This window comes from Eleginops maclovinus, chromosome 18 (assembly GCF_036324505.1).
Source record: "Eleginops maclovinus isolate JMC-PN-2008 ecotype Puerto Natales chromosome 18, JC_Emac_rtc_rv5, whole genome shotgun sequence".
In the NCBI taxonomy this organism is placed as follows: Eukaryota; Metazoa; Chordata; class Actinopteri; order Perciformes; family Eleginopidae; genus Eleginops; species Eleginops maclovinus.
The window spans coordinates 27511227-27530763 of record NC_086366.1 but is presented as its reverse complement, the minus strand read 5'-3'; the positions used below and the strand labels follow the sequence as shown (position 1 = coordinate 27530763).

General features: G+C 41.7%; 2 protein-coding genes across 4 annotated transcripts; one reads left to right on the top strand and one right to left on the bottom strand.

Moving 5' to 3' along the window:
- Positions 1 to 378: 378 nt before the first annotated feature.
- On the top strand, positions 379 to 14103 carry ints4 (integrator complex subunit 4). The gene is made up of 24 exons (XM_063906791.1): positions 379 to 516; positions 1711 to 1905; positions 2340 to 2457; positions 2955 to 3061; positions 3306 to 3420; positions 4233 to 4318; positions 4439 to 4489; positions 4641 to 4729; positions 5304 to 5424; positions 5818 to 5889; positions 5991 to 6165; positions 6441 to 6646; positions 6856 to 6998; positions 7502 to 7617; positions 7933 to 8066; positions 8180 to 8334; positions 8690 to 8783; positions 9239 to 9319; positions 9449 to 9579; positions 9710 to 9769; positions 11765 to 11924; positions 12006 to 12149; positions 12640 to 12760; positions 13616 to 14103. The coding sequence occupies exons 1-24, from the start codon at positions 463 to 465 to the stop codon at positions 13813 to 13815; spliced, it is 2928 nt and encodes a 975-aa protein (XP_063762861.1). The 5' UTR covers positions 379 to 462; the 3' UTR covers positions 13816 to 14103.
- Positions 14104 to 14534: 431 nt separating this feature from the next.
- Positions 14535 to 19427, bottom strand: aamdc (adipogenesis associated, Mth938 domain containing). Of its 3 annotated transcripts, none has more exons than XM_063906812.1 (4): positions 19211 to 19427; positions 18182 to 18404; positions 17682 to 17777; positions 14535 to 14961 (listed from the first exon to the last, which is right to left on the bottom strand). In XM_063906812.1, the coding sequence occupies exons 2-4, from the start codon at positions 18311 to 18313 to the stop codon at positions 14821 to 14823; spliced, it is 369 nt and encodes a 122-aa protein (XP_063762882.1). In that variant the 5' UTR covers positions 18314 to 18404; positions 19211 to 19427; the 3' UTR covers positions 14535 to 14820. The 3 variants fall into 3 exon arrangements, with proteins under 3 accessions (XP_063762882.1, XP_063762880.1, XP_063762881.1); XM_063906810.1 differs by having other exon boundaries at positions 18182 to 18314; positions 19211 to 19414; XM_063906811.1 differs by having other exon boundaries at positions 18182 to 18363; positions 19211 to 19398.
- Between the last annotated feature and the right edge of the window lie 110 nt (positions 19428 to 19537).

Sequence of the window (19537 nt, the reverse complement as noted above, 5' to 3'; positions counted from 1 at the left end):
CCAAAATGTTGAAAAGGCTTCACTTCCTGCCAATGAAATGACACATCCATCAGTGTTGGCTGTTATCAGAAATATGCATTTATTAGGATGTCCTGCTCTCGTCTGTTGCATATCATTGTGATTGAATCACTTTTTTTCTGAAACGAGCATCCAAACAAACTACTATCCATTTAAACATCAAACCACAAGGACAAAAGTAATAAGTTCACATTTTTCAAGTTAACCTCATTTTATGCAGCGACGTTTAAAAAAAACATGAATTCATAATAAAGCGTATTCTATTTAATTAGTAGTTTCATCATATGTGTTTTTTTTTCATAAAAACTAAATTTTGCGAATGGATCAGATCAAGCTTTACAAAACGCGTTTTGGAATTACCTTTTGACGTAGCTACGGCAAGTGAAAGGGACAAATGTGTGTAGCTAGCTGAAGCATAGCTTAGCTAACAATATTTGGCCAAATATGGCAGCACATCTGAAGAAGCGAGTGTATGAGGAGTTTTCCCATGTCGTACAGGTGAGCATAAGAGCCTCTCTCCCCCATGTAGGCTCTTATCCCAGAGGCAGCTGCCTGAGCGCTAGCTAGCCTGTTAGCTAATGCTAAATGCTAACAGCCGCTAACACAACAACGCAGGTCATCTGTGTTTGTACAAAATAAATATTATTTATACACAAATGATACATGTTTGTTAGATGAGACAGTAAGTTAACGTTGGTATAACTAAATCAACCTGAAGTCTTCTGAGTTGCGATAGCAGTTGCTAGCAGAATGTGTATAAGCATCACAAGAGTAGTGATGCAGTCAAATATGCGCTATAAATGTTGGTTTAGAATGAATGATAGTCCTGCATTTTTGTGTACATGTTGTATTTTACTGGTGTAGATGTTAGTGGTTGTGCTATTTCATAATCACTACATTTAGAGATGCACGGTTTTAACTTGACAGTAAGGGTATGAAAGATTATAATCTGCAAGGTAACTAAAGGGTATGATGGAATTAACAGTACAACATATTCCTCTGAAATGTACTGGAATAGAAATACAAAGTTTCATAAAAACTAATTATTCAATTACCTCGAGTTTGTACTAAAATACAGAACTTGAGTAGTAGCCTACTGCTCTGATAAACAGATGTTTCACTATATTCTACCTACTGCCTACATATCATTCACCTCTCTGCTGTTAATTTAACATCTCAGACATTTCCAGGTGGTTTAGGTTCTGTGTAACACTAAAATATGATATAGTTTTACAGCTTGATACATTACAGTTTATTCAGCATTATGATGTCAAGATGCCAAAAGTTTAATGCTGAAGAAGGCGATGTTTCAGTATTGACTTTAAAAAGCTCCCTGTGATTTGAACCTGTGAAAGTGTTGTCATCATCCATCTAAGTGAGACCCACCTTTCTCTCTACAATCAATAAAGAATAAAGCCACATTTCTGCAGCTACACTTATTTTACAGGTTAGCAGTATGATTCAGTGTGGGTCGCACTCACAGTCTAAGAAAATAAATAAAGTGACTGTTGGGGTACAAACCTCCACGTTTGTAAAATGTTCACATGTGATGCAATAATTCTGAACAATTACATCAGCTGGAAGGTTTTTTCTGAAAAAGAGAAGAGATCCCACATCATGAGGTAGAAAAATATTCCCCCTGCTTTTGTAGACATTAGGGTTAGATACATTTGTTTTGTTTTATGTGAACAGATTCCCCAGGAAGAGGCGCCGGCCAAAAAGCTGCGTCTGTCCAAACCCAGTAAGTCTGCAGCGCTGCACATTGACCTCTGTAAGGCCACCAACTCCACTGACGCCCTGCAGTACCTGCTGCAGTTTGCACGCAAGCCTGTGGAGGTGGACAGCGTGGAGGGTGTGGTCAGGATCCTGTTGGAGCACTACTACAAGGTAAAGAACTGGGCTGATAGCCAGGAGCATGTTTGAAGAATCTATTACTTTATGGAGAGCTTTGTAAATATAATCTCTGCAAATGGGTAATAAAGTAGCACAGTTAACAAGGTCTGACCGTTACATTCTCTTGGGTAAGTCGAAGCTAAGTTGTATAAAGGACAGACAGCTGATGCTGCTGATACCTTAGTTACAGTGTCACATGTTTTCATTGCTGCTAGTCATTTTTAGTCATGTTTATGTACTTATTTGTCTTCATTTAGATTTGTATTACTAATGTATGCTTTTCTTCTCTGGATTTAATATGTTACATTATTCTTTATTATTGCATGTCTTTTTTACATGCTATGACACTTTTGCTGTAACACGTAACACTGTACATTTCCCCACTGCGGGATTAATAAAGGATTTCTGATTCTGATGTTCCTCCCCAGGAGACGGATAATTCTGTGAGGCTGAAGATCGCCTCTCTGCTGGGTCTGCTGTCCAAAACGCAGGGTTTTAGACCCGACTGCATCGTGGATGACGCCATTAACACACTCAACAATGAGAGTAAGATATTTTTACATTCAGTCCGAACCTTGTATTGGTACATAATTATATAAATGTGTTTCTGCCCTTCAACAAGCCATAATTACACATTATTAAAATGTGTATTTTGGAAAAAGTTGCAGGAAATATACACTCTTTTTCGCCAAGCACTGAACAAACAGTGTTTGATTAGAAAAGGCAATATTGTTCCTGAACATTATGCAAGGCTTTGTGTTTTCACAGAATAATATCATATATTTAAGAAAAGCTGTAATTCTTTTCCCTTTTGACATTTTTAATCAAATATTATAATACATTTTTTTTAAAAACAATAAAGGAGTTACGTTTTTAACGACTTCTCTTAAAAGAAGAAATTCAATCCGCGGAATAGCATCTTTTAAGTTCTTACATCTAAAATAAGTGTAATTGTATTAGGAATATTTTGCCTCCCCTCTAAAAACACAACTGTGGGTAGTTAACAAAGTGTGTGTTTCCTCCAACTGTCTCTCTGTCTGCAGAGTCCCATCAGGTCCTCGCCCAGCTGCTGGACACTCTGCTGGTCATTGGAACACAGCTGCCTGAGAGTCCTGCAGTCAGACAAAGGCTCATAGAGATGGCTTGCAAGGTGACACACACACACACACACACACACACACACACACACACACACACACACACACACACACACACACACACACACACACACACACACACACACACACACACACACACACACACACACACACACACACACACACACCAAAGTTTAGTCCAGAACTTAAAATGAAGTCTTCCTTACGGACTCAACAGGACTTGTGGAAGGCAGCAACACTCTATATGTGTGTTTCTTTTCTCTGTGCTCCTCTCAGCACCTCGCTGATACGTATTTCGGGGTGAGGAACAAGTGTCTAAAGCTCCTTGGATTTCTCGGCACGATGGACACTTCACTGACCAAAGACAGCGAGGGACAGGGCACATCATCAGGTTTGTGCTATCACTCAGTATATTTAGACCACATGGCTGTCACTGTTGGACGTTATAAAGTGAGGTCGTTTCTTTCTATACGACATCACTTATAACGTCCAACAGTGACAGCCAAGTCGTTTGAAATAGTTTTACTATATCAAACTTATCATAGCCAGTGTATTAGCTACATTACATTGCTGGCAGTAAGCTCTACTTTTGGAAAGCAGACAGCACACAGAAGCTAAGTGATGTGCTGCTGTGGACGGGGGCTGCCACACAATGCATGTTATCCACCTAAAACAAAACCCCACTTAAAAAATAGATATCAATGCCCCAGCCCGCATGAAATGATTGGCTGGCCCACCTGCCTGCATACACTGTGTTCATTTCTGTTCAGTTCAACAGTTATAAGCAATAACAATAACCTTATGGATTGTTGTTGTTGTTGTTGTTGATCTAGTGCAGCTAGCTACTTTGATTGGACAAGGGTTTGCTGCATTGAGCTGTTTTTTCAATTGGAATTTTTACTCTTGTTCTGACTTTATAACAAACAAACAAACCAAATACATCATACAAACATACTTTGAAGATTCTTGAACAAAGAAAGGAGAGAGAGACTTAAATAAAATCCTTTCTATTGTGTTTGGTAAAATAATAAAAGAAAAGAAAAAGATTTATATTTATTGACAGTATATTCAAAGTATATGTTTATTTGTTGAACTTTACCAGGGTGTAAAATTCACATTTATGGGGCGTGATTGTTCTCTGTGTGACTTTCTGTGCGATGTGTTGTCATGTTCCTGTTGTGTGATTTTACATGTTTGCTGCAGGAGGAGCGAGGGACGTCCAGACTATCATCAGTGATTACTTTGGAGACCAGGAGCCCAGAGTCCGCACTGCAGCCCTCAAAGCTATGGTAGGACACCGCCAACACCAGAACCTGAAACACACACAATGCAAATACCATCAGCAGTAACAGAGCTCAGGGATTCTTCTTATTAGTGATTAAAGCTCCTGTTGTGTGCTTGCTTTCCAGCTGCAGCTGCACGAGAGAGGAATAAAGATTCATGAGATCATTTATGACCAGGTAACAGCCCCATCTGTACTCAACCCTGCCAGAATAACCAGAAGAACACCTTCCTCACAGGGAGCAGATGTATTTTAGTGTTACTTTGTGGCACTTTGAATGCGGTTTGTGTGTATGCCAGTGCTGTAAACGTGTGTGTGTGTTTGTGCAGGCTTGCAGGTTGCTCTCAGATGATTATGAGCAGGTGCGCTCTGCAGCGGTGCAGATAGTCTGGGTGCTCAGCCAGCTGTACCCAGAAAGGTGAGAAGATGCTGAAAAAAAATGCCTAAATGGAAATATCGGATTTAAAATGCATAAAAAGGATGTAAATTCATTTCAGGTGTTTTATTAAAGCTATGATATTTAAAAGGAGACTGCATAAATATCTGTCATCTCAAAAATGATAATACAGTTTCCCCCCGTCCGGGTAGCTCTATCCAGCACCGTATTATTCTCACAAGCCCATGAGCAGACTAGGCTTCTCCGGGAGGGCCCCCCTCCTTACAAAGACAGATTTTAGAAAGAGGGTGATATAGGTATAAAGGTGTAGAAATGTTGTTGAATTACTTGTATGAACCTGAAAATGAGCATAACGTGCCCCTTTAATGAGTCCAACTCAGAGCCTGTATTGAAAGAGAAATCAATTGTGTGAGGTTCTTCATCTGCCATTACCCAACATTTCCCATGATGCCATTGTTTTTTTATGTTGATGGATGGTATTTAGATTTAGGGTAGTGAACACAAGTGTCTCTTTACTTTTTGAATTTACTTTGCTATACCCGTTATAGTGGCCTTGCCTGACTGCTAGTTCACTGTCTGTTTTCTGTCCAATCAGCATTGTTCCTATCCCTTCATCCAATGAGGAGATCCGACTCGTTGATGATGTGTTTGGAAAGATCAGTCACATGGTCAGCGATGGCTCCTGGATGGTCCGGGTGCAGGCCGCCAAAACACTGGTGAGGGATCAGAGCAGCTCAGTGTTCACAGCTGTTCCCATGTCCAGAACATCCAGCCCACAGCTGCTGAGAGAGGAACATTACAACATAGGAATGGACACCAAAAATGACTTTTTACGTTCTTACATGTCTGGCTCATTTTAAAGCCTAATTAAGAGTTGCACTTTATTATAGTAATGTCATATCAGAACTGTCCCTAACATAAAGGCCATTACTTTTAAATTTGAGGAAAAAAAGAAATGCATATTATTTAAGAATTTTCAGTAACTCTGAGGAACGCAAATGGTTCTTGGACCTAATGTTGAACACCCATGCTTTAACTTATGGAGGAAGCTACTAATGTAAAGTAGTGTGTCTGCGAAGGGTCTCTGATTGAAATGTGTTGTGGATCAGGGCTCCATGCTGCAAGTCAGTCCTCACTTTCTGGAGCAGACTCTGGATAAGAAGCTGATGTCAGATCTCAGGGTGAGACATTAGTTTTAATCTACAGTATATCTGAGCAGAATAAGCACTTCTAATATTTCTAATCAGCACTCCTCCCCTCACTCTTCTTTATCTGTGTCCAGAGGAAGCGTACGGCCCATGAACGAGCCAAAGAACTCTTTACTTCTGGAGAGTTCTCCTCTGGCAGGAAGTGGGCCGACGACGCCCCCAAGGAGAAGCTGGACACAAACACCGTGAACCTGATTGCCTCAGGGGCCTGCGGAGCCTTCGTCCATGGCCTGGAGGACGAAATGTTTGGTACGTGGTGCAGCATGTCTCTGTCTTTCAACAAAGAATATGAAAGCTGATGGAATGTGTTCAGCCCGCTAAAACTCAGGGTGACCAATGTAGATATTTAATTATGATTACGGTAATTTATTGTCAAGTAATTAACACAAGTTATTTTCTAACACAATATATGTTTTCATGTTCCCCTGAAAGAGCCCCCCTCTTCTACTCGGGATTAGTTTTGTTCTCTTGTTGATTTCCATGTGAAGCCCTTTGCTTTCCCCCCCATCTCTCTCTTCCCTTAGAGGTGCGTATCGCGGCGGTGGAGGCGTTGTCTCAGCTGGCTCGCTCCTCTGCCAGCTTCGCAGAAAAGTGTCTGGACTTCCTGGTGGACATGTTCAACGACGAGATCGAGGAGGTGAGGCTGCAGTCCATCCACGTGCTGAGAGAGATCTCCACCCACATCACCCTCCGAGAGGACCAGCTGGACACTGTGCTGGCTGTGCTGGAGGTAACACACACACACACACACACACACACACACACACACACAACACACAACACACAACACACAACACACACACACACACACAGTTCAAACAATCCAGCTCCCTGCCCTGTAATATGTTTTTGTCTTTACCCAGTATTTTGTGGGGAGTTCTGAACACACTTATGCACGCCTGATATAGGTGCGTACTGATGAAGTCACTGTGTCTGCAGGACTCGTCTCGTGACATCAGAGAGGCTCTGCACGAGTTGATCTGTTACACCAACGTCTCCACGAAAGAGTGTATTCAGCTGGCTCTGCTGGAGCTGCTCAAGAACCTCAACAAGTATCCCACTGACCGCAACTCTGTCTGGAAGTGAGTGTGTGTGTGTGTGTGTGTGTGTGGGTGTGGGGGGGTTTTGCAGTGATGTTTGTTAGAGGTCTCTAAAAAGAAAACCTTATGAATGGTCATGTTCAGAATTATGGGTAGCTGGGGGCCTCAGGGGACAGGTCGACCGTGCTGCAAGTTACATTTATTTTGTCATCGTATCATTTTAATACTGTCCGTTTACATGGAATTCAGACATGTCATTAAAATGAATGTTGTAAAAAAGAAACGACAATAAACATTGATGTCAATATTCCAAAACCCTGGTAAATATTCCTGTTTGCTGTACATAAAGTTACTGTACATAAAGCAAAGAGAAATGTTAATAAGGGTTGGTTATTAGCAACTAAATACACCTACCACTTATGTAACGTTATGACACAATATCATACATTCAAACTGGTATTTCTTTATGATGACCTGGAAAAATAGAGCTATGATTATGATGTTCATTTCTGAACTGATGACTGACTGTTCTTCCTTCCCCTCAGGTGTCTGAAGTTCCTGGGTTCCCGTCACCCAACACTGGTGTTGCCGCTGGTCCCTGAACTGCTCAGCACTCATCCCTACTTTGACACACCGGAGCCAGACATGGACGACCCGGCCTGTATCCTTCACACACCTGCAGCTCACATCACGTGTAACACCAGCCCTCTGCTGCAGACCCTCAGAGACATGTATCAGACACACATGCACAGAACTAAGAATCTGGAACAACAAAGCATTATTACAATACCCGTGTCCTGCAGTGTTTATCAACGGAACAGAACAAGGAACCTACTCATGGGACTAAGACTGCCAGGGAATTTAAATAGCGTTACAGAACACAAAGCAGCAGACCCTTCCTCTAACTGCCCATGTTTCTTCTCTTGAAGCAGCCGTCCGCTCTGTGAGCTACTTTCTTTAACTCCAGCTCTCTCAGACATTGCCGTGCTGGTGTTGGTGTTCAACGCTGCCAAGTCGTGTCCCACCATGCCGGCGCTGTTCTCCGACCACACCTTCAGGCACTACGCCTACCTGAGGGACAGTCTGTCACACCTCGTGCCCCCCCTGCGGGTGAGAACTGCAACAATCTTCAGAACGTTCTCAGAATGATAATGCTGTTTTTCAGGTCAACAAGAAACCCCCAGAAACACACGCTCACCGTCTCTCCTGTAACTGTCTTTCAGTTGCCAGGCAACGGCCTGGACTTGGTGGACTCGCGGTGTGGGTCAGGTTCTGTGGAGTCAGCTCAGCTCTTCCTGCAACAGAGTCTGAACAGGGTCAGCACCATCCAGAACCTGGAGGCCCCCGGAGCCCAGGACCTGCTGAACTTCACCATAAGGTACACACATGCACACGCACAAATGTTGACCTGAAACCAACATGGCCGCTCACTTGGTCAAGATTGATTTTCCAGTTGGTTGACTTCCATCCTTAAAACTCTATATTTAAGGATGTACTGACACATCTTTTATTGTAATTCATTCAGTCTTTATTCCTGGATAATCACTTTCACTTTCACTCATTTCTAAATGTAGCAGCTACAGAGTTGTCTCAAGTCTTCTTTTGTTGGTTCTCAATAACCTACATCAAGTCTTGATACACAATGTATTCTGCTCATATCAAGATAACAGCAGCACTATGAAGTTTGGCATTTGTTTTGTCCCCTGAAAAATGATCAGTGTTTTGTGTTTCAGAGACCTGCAGCGGCTGGGGGAGCTGCAGACGGAGCTCGCTGGAGCGGCGGACTTCTGCGCCACATACCTGCGCTGCCAGCTGCTGCTCGTGAAGGTATGTGAACATGCATACTGTGTGTGTGTGGTTATGTTTATTACACTTCAAACCCTATTTGTTTTAAATAACCTTATGCTACGTATGTTGGTATTTGAAGACTGATGCTACTTTAAATGTGGGGGTTAAGATAATATCCATTAAGAGCATCGTTCTGCAGTGAATGGTGTTTTTGGGTTTTAGCAGCTATGTCAGAATTTCCCTTATTACTTGTCCCAAATATGAACGGCGATAATGTCATATGTGCATCTGTTATGTTACATTTTGAGTCAACAACTTTGCACAAAATAAAGCAGGTACAACACCAAGACAAAGAGGGACTGCTCAGATTACCAACCAGTCGAACAGCTACCAGGCCATTGTCCCCCCCCGGCTCTGAAACAGGTTGATAGCGCTGCTGTAGGGAAACAGAATGGTGGATTCAGGACCTTGATGTCTTTGCTTTCTGTGATCAGGCTCTGCAGGAGAAGCTGTGGAACATGGCGGTCCCTCTCTGCCTCAAACAGAACGTCACAGCCACAGCTGCAGCTCAACAGGTCAGCACACACACACACACACACACACACACACACACACGCACACACACACACACACACACACACACACACACACACAGCACCTGAGATGGTTGAGTGTGTCTGTTTGAATGTGTGTTTGTGTTTTAGATCTTAGAGGAAACCTACAAGCTGGAGTTCCTGTACAGCGGTCTGGAGAGCAGGCAGGTGGCCACCATCCATCATGTCCGCCTGCAGGCCAAAGCTCTGCAGCTCATCCTCACTGCCCGCTCCAGGCAGGGGTCAGTGCTGACACACACACACACACACACACACACACACACACACACACACACACACTCTCTCATCATATCATATAATATTTAATGACCTCTGTATTCATACGCATGTTATTTGATCACTTCTCTTCAGGTTGGATCCTCTCATCAGCAGCTGTGAGAAGTTTCTGCTGGACATTGAGTCATTTCAGAGGTGAGATCTGGGTTGGTCTTTCAAACTCTCAACTATCGGAGATCTTAATTGTGTGTTAAAACAGTGCCGATATTATATTATATAACGGTACAGTAGGAGGAAAAGCCAAAAGTTCAATAACACACAACAAGTTATACACAGCTACAGTGCATGATGGGACTGAGCATTTTCAACTATAACGCAGACAGAGATTCCTTTAAAATAGGAACAGAGTTGCAGCAGGAGTTACAGTGCCTTGCAAAAGTATTCACCCCCTTGGCTTTTTATCTATTTGGTTACATTACAACCTGTAATTGAAATGTTTTTTAATCTGAATTGTATGTGATGGATCTGCACAATATAATCTAAGTTGGTGAAGTGAAATGAGAAAAATATATATATATAAAAAGATTTTTTTAAATAAAAAACTGAACATTGGCATGTGCATATGTATTCACCCCTTTTGCTATGAAGCCCCTAAAAAGTTCTGGTGCAACCAATTACCTTCAGAAGCCACATAATTAGTGAAATGAAGTCCACTTGTGTGCAATCTAAGTGTCACATGATCTGTCAGTATAAACACAGCTGTAGACCGGGCAAGGAGGGCATTAATCAGAGAGGCAACAGAGAGACCAAAGGTAACCCTGAAGGAGCTGCAGAGTTCCACAGCAGAGACTGAAGTGTCTGTGCATAGGACCACAATAAGCCGTACACGCCATAGAGCTGGGCTTTATGGAAGAGTGGCCAGAAAAAAAATATTACTTAGTGTTAAAAATAAGAAGGCACGTTTTGAGTTTGCCAAAAGGCATGTGGCCGACTCCCTAAATGTATGGGGGAAGGTGCTCTGATCAGATGAGACTAAAACTGAACTTTTCGGCCACCAAGGGAAACGCTATGTCTGGTGGAAACCCAACACATCCCAACACATCCCAAGAACACCATCCCCACAGTGAAGCATGGTGGTGGCAGCATCATGCTGTGGGGATGTTTTTCAGCAGCAGGGACTGGGAAACTGGTCCGAGTGGAGGGAAAGATGGATGGTGCTAAATACAGGGATATTCTACAGCAAAACCTGTTTCAGTCTGCCTGTGACTTGAGACTGGGACGGAGGCTCACCTTCCAGCAGGACAATGACCTGAAGCATACTGCTAAAGCAACACTTGAATGGTTTAACCAGAAGAATTTAAATGTGTTGGAATGGACTAGTGAAAGCCCAGACCTCAATCCAATTGAGAATCTCTGGTTTGACTTGAAGACTGCTGTTCACAAGCGGAAACCACCCATCATCAAGGAGCTGGAGAAGTTTTGCCATGATGAATGGGCAAAAATCCCAGTGGTAAAATGTGGCAAGCTCATAGAGACTTATCAAAAGCGACTTGCAGCTGTAATTGCCGCAAAAGGTGTCTCTACAAAGTACTGACATTAGGGGGGTGAATAGTTCTGCACGCTGAAGTTTTCTGTTATTTTATCCTTTTTGTTGTTTGCTTCACAATAAAAAAAACACATCTTCAAAGTTGTAGGCATGTTCTGTAAATGAAATTATGCAAACCATCAAATAATCCATTTTACTTCCAGGTTGTGAGGCAACAAAACGTGAAAAATGCCAAGGGGGTGAATACTTTTGCAAGCCACTGTATGTGAGTTTGTGTCAATTAACTGAAAACCAGTCTCTTAAAAAGAGAGCTCCCACGGTTGAATCCATCCCTCTGTCTTCACTGTCTGTCCTCTGCCTTTCTTTGGTCTCTGATAAAAGTCCTCCTCAATCCTCTCTTACAATCTGTCTCTCTCTGGGAATTCTCTGACAGTTTAAACCTGAATGAGTTCCAGGAATGTTAGTCAATAACTTTCTTACTTAAGAGGGAATCAAAAAAATAATCAGTTGAATTTACTGAAAATACATTTCGACTCAGTAGGTTTCTCTACTGCTGCTTTATGTTTTATGAAGAGTGGACTGGATTTTGTCGGCCCATATAGATCTGAATTTGATCCTCTTCTCATGTTGTCTGCGTTCCTCAGGCTGTTTCTGGCCGAGCTGCCCCACCTGGAGGACAGTTTTGTGGATAAGCTTTTGGAGCTGCTGCCCCGGCTCTCATCCTGTAAGCCGGTGGAGCTGGTGAAGATCCTGCAGAGCACCCTGAGGCAGAGTGGCCTGCTGCAGCTCCCTCTGCCCGAGCAGGTACACTGAACACTCTGTGATGTACTTTGATAAGCTAATTGCTTTTATTTTTATTAACTAAATCTCCCTGCTGGCTGGCAGATCCATCGGGCGACAGCCACCATCATCGAGCCCACGGGAGAGTCAGACAACCCGCTGAAGTTCACCACCGGCCTGGTGGTGGCGCTAGACATCGATGCAACACTGGAGCACGTCCAGAACCCCCAGAACACGGTGAAAGTGCAGGTCAGTTAATGTTTCTCCCCTGAGCTCGTTGGCTTTTGACATCTTCAAAAATTTGGCCTTCAGTGGCTCTGGTGCCTGAACCTTTAGGTGTATGGTATATTCAACTTTGCTCACATATCTGTATACATGTACATTTTCCATATTCATATTTTTGTTCTATTCATACTGTTAATACAGGTTTATAATTATTTGTATCTTTTTCTTAATGTGCCTGTGTATTCTCATGTGTCCTCTCTGTTATTCTGTCGCTGCTATAACACCTTAATGTCCCCACAGGGATCAATAAAGGTCCATCTTATCTTCCCTTTAAAGACTGTAACAAGCTGTTGGATATTTTAGGTGTTTCAGAAGTATTTACGAACAGGAAAACTTGTAGTGGGCCACGGCGGAGTCGCTAATGTTAAAGGGTCTGACATTCAGAGTGATTGGTTGTCCCTGGTCACATGACAGTCGTCAAACCGCTGGTTGGTTGAACCGCTTGTGTCTGCAGGTTCTGTATCCAGATGGCCAGAGTCATGTGATCCATCCTAAACCTGGAGACTTCAGGAAGCCCGGCCCCGACAGACACCGACTGATCACTCAGGTGTACCTGTCCCACAGCGCCTGGACCGGTCAGTGCGACACACACCTCTCAGCTCCTGTTCACGCTGTGTTTTAAAGTGTTTCTTACCGTTGATAGGTGTGTTCAGGTTATTTGGCTGCATCAAAGCAAAGCCATGGATTTAAATGTTGCTAATCGTTTTGCTGTCATAAACGTGTTCCAGCTAATGTTCTCTGTTCCTCTCCTGTGGGAAGCCTCCGACTGCTGGATACTCTCTCCATTAGCAGTAAACAGGTGGAAGATGGATCAGATCTTGTAGCTAAGTGAAAGTACAAATACCAGAGTGTAGGAATACTGTTACAAGTTTTTACTTGTAACAGTAAAAAAGTAGAGGGTTTTGTCCTATAAAATGTTACTCAACTAAAAAGTAGAAAAAGTACATGTTATCAAAATAAACAAAGTAGTCATTGTTTGATTGGTCCATTTCAGAATAATATCTCTGATATGTTTTATAATTATTGATCATTAAAGTGTTCTCAGAGCTGGTAAAGGTGCATCTAGTTTGAATGGCTTTGTATACTGCAGGGTAGCTGCTGGATTTACTGCAGGTGAACTAAAGTCTGATTTAAGGGTTCATTATATTTACCATCATTAATCATGATCTGTAAAGAAACTAAAGGGATTCAATACATGTAGTGGAGTAAAAGCACACCATTTACCTCTGAACTGTAGTGGGGAAGAAGTAGCAAAACATTGAAATACTCAAGTACCTCTTTCTATAAGTTACTTTACACCTCTGGCTGCAATGCTACTTCCACCTAGCTAAAAATAAAACCATATCAAGTCATTGTAATTTGGAACCGTGAGTCTCTTCTGTTCGACCCTGCTGTTCTTCATCATTGTCTGCTGTCCTCCTCTCCCTCAGAGCCCTCTCAGATCGAGGTGCGCCTCCTGCTGGGCTACAGCTCCTCCTCCACCTCCCTCTCCTCCTCTTCTCCGGCCTCCAAGCTGGGATGGAGCGACAGCATGGATGGCCTCCCCCCCCCAGAGGTCGCCGTCGAGGGAACCATTCCATTCAGCAAGCCCGTCAAAGTCCTCATCATGCCCAAACCCGCCCGGCGCTGACACGACTCAACGGACACACACACACACATACACACACACACCATCAACCCTCTTCAGATTTTGAGAGCTAAAGGCAGCTGACCTGTTTTGAAGAGGATTCTAGCTGCTTCATTCAGTAAATTCAAACCTGTACCAGAAATCCATTTGGCTTCTTTTAGAATTTGAGCACTTTTTAAAAATAATTCACCATGAAGTGTGAGGAAGCACAAGGGTACTAATAGTGTTATTTGTTTTTGGAATATTTTTGTATTTAACAATTGTTTCTGATAAAGACAGATATGGATGGTTTGAGATGACTTTTGTTTTATTTGAATGTTGTGTTGCAAACAAACAGGAAAACAAGAAGTGCTCTAAACTGTTATCTTCACTGCCAACACCAGTTTAGGATCTGTCCTCTACATGACCATTACAAAGTGCTCTTTATACTGTATATAATTATATTCCATACCTTTAAAACTACAATCAAATATTAATATTACCTGCAAAAGTCCTCTTCAATCTCATCTAAAAGAAAAATCTGGAGTTATAAGAGCACATTGGACATTAAGTTGTCTGAATCCGTCTGTTGTTAAGCTGAGTAAAGTTCAGATCTAGAAGAGTTAGCCAGCTGAAGAGACCACTGCATATTAATCATTTTCTCTGCTTTTACAATTTAAACGTTTTTTTAGAAAATGACAATGGGTCACACACACACAAAGGAGGCTGTGTTTTAGACCTGATGCAAAGAAGACAGACAGATTTTATTTTTAAACCACAGTATTCAATACTGATTTACAATCCCTGCTCTCCTGTGTGTGGGCATCCTCTCTGCTAGCGGCTGTTGGCTGACTTCCTGTCTCTCCTGGAGCTGAGGTGGCCGGCCAGCTTTATGTTGGTCATTTCAGAGGTCTTCAGTGGGTTCAGGTCTGGAGATGGAGCTCAACCAGGGTCAGGTCAACCCCAACCCCTACAGCTCCAGGAGAGATAAGAGGCCATTCTGTGCCATCTCAGTGCAGTAAGACATCATCAGCAGGTGGAGTGGAAGACCCCGCCCACCTTGGTGCCCTGGCGTGCCAGTTTGTTGTATTCAGCCACGGCCTTCTCAGTCTGCAGCACTCTGATGTCCACGCCTTTCTGCGTCACAAAGTCCAGCGTGGAGGAGGGAACCTGAGGAGAGCACACACACATTTCACACATGGCTCCACAGTCTCCTAACAGCAGCTGCTCCATGCTCCTCTGTATTCACTCCATTTTCACAGGAAAGTCGTTCATATAAAAAAACCATCTCCTACCAGAAATAAGATAGACAGGTAAGCCCTGAGACTGAAACCTCGCTGCACTATCCCTCACAGGAGGCGCACAGGAAGTAGGATTTCTGAAGTTGATATTCAGGATAAATTCTTAAAGTGATCAGCAGAGGTGGGACAAGTACTCAGATCTTGTACTTGAGTAAAAGTAGAAGTACTCAGGTCATGTACTTGAGTAAAAGTAGAAGTACTCAGATCTTGTACTTGAGTAAAAGTAGAAGTACTCAGATATTGTACTTGAGTAAAAGTAGAAGTACTCAGATATTGTACTTGAATAAAGTAGAAGTACTCAGATCTTGTACTTGAGTAAAAGTAGAAGTACTCAGATATTGTACTTGAATAAAGTAGAAGTACTCAGATCTTGTACTTGAGTAACAGTAGAAGTACTCAGATCTTGTACTTGAGTAAAAGTAGAAGTACTCAGATCTTGTACTTGAGTAAAGGTAGAAGTACTCAGATCTTGTACTTGAGTAAAAGTAGAAGTACTCAGATATTGTACTTGAATAAAGTAGAAGTACTCAGATCTTGTACTTGAGTAAAAGTAGAAGTACTCAGATCTTGTACTTGAGTAAAGTAGAAGTACTCAGATCTTGTACTTGAGTAAAAGTAGAAGTACTCAGATCTTGTACTTGAGTAAAAGTAGAAGTACTCAGATCTTGTACTTGAGTAAAAGTATAAGTACTCAGATCTTGTACTTGAGTAAAAGTAGAAGTACTCAGATCTTGTACTTGATTTAAGTAGAAGTACTCAGATCTGTACTTGAGTAAAAGTAGAAGTACTCAGATCTTGTACTTGAGTAAAAGTAGAAGAACTCAGATCTTGTACTTGAGTAAAAGTCGAGAGTACTCAGATCATGTACTTGAGTAAAAGTAGAAGTACTCAGATCTTGTACTGGAGAAAAGTAAAGTACCAGAACTTGTACTAGATTAAAGTAGAAAGTACTCAGATTCTTGTACTGGGTAAAAGTAGAAGGTACCGATTCTTGTACTTGAGTAAAGTAGGAAGTACTTCCAGATCTTGTACTTTGAGTACAAGTAGACGTACTCAGGTCATGTACTTTAGTAAAATTCAGAAGTACTCCGATATTGTACTTGCATAAAGTAAAGTACTCAGATCTTGAACTTAGAGTAAAGTAGAAGTACAACTCAGATAATGTAACTTGAGAAAAATAAAGTACTCAGATCTTTACTTGAGTAAAAGTAGAAGTACTCAGATCTTGTACTGGATAAAAGTAGAAGTACTCAGATCTTGTACTTGAGGTAAAAGTAGAATACTACTCAGATCTTGTGACTGGAGTAAAAGTAGAAGTATACAGATCTTGTACTTGAGTAAAGTAGAAGACTCAGATCTTGTACTTCGTAAAAGTAGAAGTACTCAGGTCATGTACTTGAGGTAAAAGTAGAAGTACTCAGATATTGTACTTGATAAAGAAGAATAACTCAGATCTTGTACTTGATAAAAGAATAAAGTACTTCTCAGCTATTGTACTTGAGTAAAGTAGAAGTACTCAGATATTGTACTTGAGTAAAAGTAGAAGTACTCAGATCTTGTACTTGAGTAAAAGTAGAAGTACTCAGATCTTGTACTTGAGTAAAGTAGAAGTACTCAGATCTTGTACTTGAGTAAAGTAGAAGTACCAGAGTGTAGGAATACTCTGTCACAGTAAAAGTCCTGCATTCTAAATGTTCCTCCAGTAAAAGTAGAAAGTACTCTCATCTAAATGTATTTAAAGTAGCGACAGTAAAAGTAGTCATTGTTTGATTGATCCATTTCAGAATAATATCTCTGATATGTTTTATAATTATTGATCATTAAAGTGTTCTCAGAGCTGGTAAAGGTGCAGCTAGTTTGAATGGCTTTGTATACTGCAGGGTAGCTGCTGGATTTACTCCAGGTGAACTAAAGTCTGATTTAAGGGCTGATGAGGGTTCGAGTTATGTGGGAGCCAATGGGTTCTGAACTCCTCCATAAGGAGGGGTCTGAGCTCCTATGAAAGCAGTGAATCATACATCTGTGGGGGTCACTAATACATTACCAACAACCATTAATTTTATCACAAATTATACATTTTTCTATGTAATGAGTATTATTTACGATAACAAGGTAAATAGGCTAAAAGAAAAGCATGTTTTTGTCCTGTTGACAAATTTGACCCTCTCCCATTCATCCAAACATAGCTGAACCTTTTCATATTTAAGTTTGTAGCAAGTAGTGGGCATGTTGGACCACGTAATGAGCATTGAAGTCTCTCTTTCTCCCTCATAAATATCCCCCGTTATTGATGTATTTAACTCTGCCCCCATAAAGCTCAGATTATAACTCGAACCCTATTGTTGATTATATTTCACATCATTAATCCAAATCTGTAAAGTAAATGAAGGGATTCAATAAATGTGGAATAAAAGTATGTTATTCTGTATTGAAGTGAAGCAGAAGTACCAAGCAGCAAAACAAAGGATGAAAAGTAAATTACAGGTACCTCAAAATTGTATTAAGTGCAGTACTTAAGTACATCTACTTAGTTACTTCCAACTTCTTAGTTACCGTGGATACACTGGACAGCTTGTGGCCCAGACTTACCTGCAGAGCTTCACTCATGCCTCTGCCGATGACCAGCAGCTCGACCCCTTTCTTCAGCACCTCCTCCAGATCAGCAGGCTGCACCCCAGGATTATGCTGGTGGGGGGGAGAGAAAATGTGTGAGCCCTGTCATGGTTAGATTGAAAGAGAACAGGCCCCTGGACACAGAAGGGCCCTTCCACCTCTCCTCCATAGGAGCCAGACACAGACCATAAGGTGTAGTAATTCTGTGGAGACGCTTTGTGGTTCTTTGAGGTCATTTTTGTGGGTTTTGTGTCTCTTTGTAGTCAAGTTTTGTCCGTGTGGTTGTTTTGTTCTTTTTCATAGTGCTAGTTGATCTCATAGTGGTCTCTCAGCAGCTGTTCTAATTCATTTGTCATGGTTGTTTGCTCATTTTGAGTCTTATCCAGTGTATCGTTGTAGGTGAAGGGGAACCTGCTGTTGTGTGTTCACAGGAAGCTTTATGTACTTGTGGGTATTGTGGTTCTGGTTCCACTCACGTCGGTCCCGGTCTCTCTCCAGTCCCAGGCCCGGCTGCCTCCAGGCCACACCTTACAGTCCTTATAGCTGGAGGAGCAGCCCTTCACCTTCATGTGGCCCCAGGAGAGGGAGCAGATCTCTGGAGAGCCCATGCTGTGAGGAGGACAGGTCTGAATCAGACTGCTTGGAGAAGAGAAGTCATCTGCTCCTCATCCCCAGAGACACGTGTGAATGAGAAAAATACTAACAGTGAAGGAAATAAACTTTGATCCCCTGCTGATTTAGTTAATTTGCCCACTTGCAAAGAACTGAACAGTCTATACTTTTAATGGTAGGTTTATTTGAACAATGAGAGACAGAATATCCAAAAGAAAATCCAGGAATGTACATTAAAAAAAGATATTAATTAATTTGGGTTTAATTGTGGGAAATCAGTATTTCTTAAATTAATTAAAAGCAAATAAATGTTTGTTTTTTCAATGTATATTTCTGGATTTTCTTTTTGATATTCTGTCACTCACCGGTAAAATAAAATATGAAATAAAAGTATAGACTGTTCAGTTCTTTGTAAGTGGGCAACCTTACAAAATCGGCAGGGGTTCAAATACTTATTTCCTTGACTGTAAATGCGGTTTTACTGAATGAATGATAAAAATGTATATATTTGCTAGTTAATTATTGTTACTTACTTATATAAGAATCTTAATAAGTATTCTGAGATAATGTTAGAACAAAAGAACATTTGGAAAGTATTTTTTTCGACCAAAAACACCTGACCTACAGGAGTTATGTAGCGAAACTGAATATCATTTCATGAATATTTCCTGATTCCGAACTAGCAGAGAAATAACATGATGGAGCTCCATATTATAATGAACATTTGGTCAGTGTTCCTCAGCTGCTGTAGACTCTCTCCTGCCAGTCTGCAAGCGATCCTGACTGGGAGCTATTTCTGTACACACACTGCTCCCCCCAGCCCCCCCCCCCCACCCCCCTGTGTCGCACATACAAAAAGAAAAAGAGCGCAGTGTGTTGGTGCGTTAACAAACCTCCTCAGATTCCAGACTTTTGGGCAGCAGTTTCCTGAAGCTCGGACAGAGAGGAGTCGTCTGCTGTTGTGTTCCTGACTGTTCCTGTCTGCAGGAAGCTGCTCTCTCTCTCTCTCTCTGTCAGCAGCTGAGACACCCTCTGATTCCTCTCCTTATTAAAGTGAAACACCACTCACTCACTCACTCACTCACTCACGCACTCACTCACTCACTCACTCACTCACTCACTCACTTAATATTTATATATATGTAGTGACGATGGAGACTGCTAAGGACATACTCAATTTACAATTTAATTGAGTATGAGTGTATCATGTACAGGAAGAT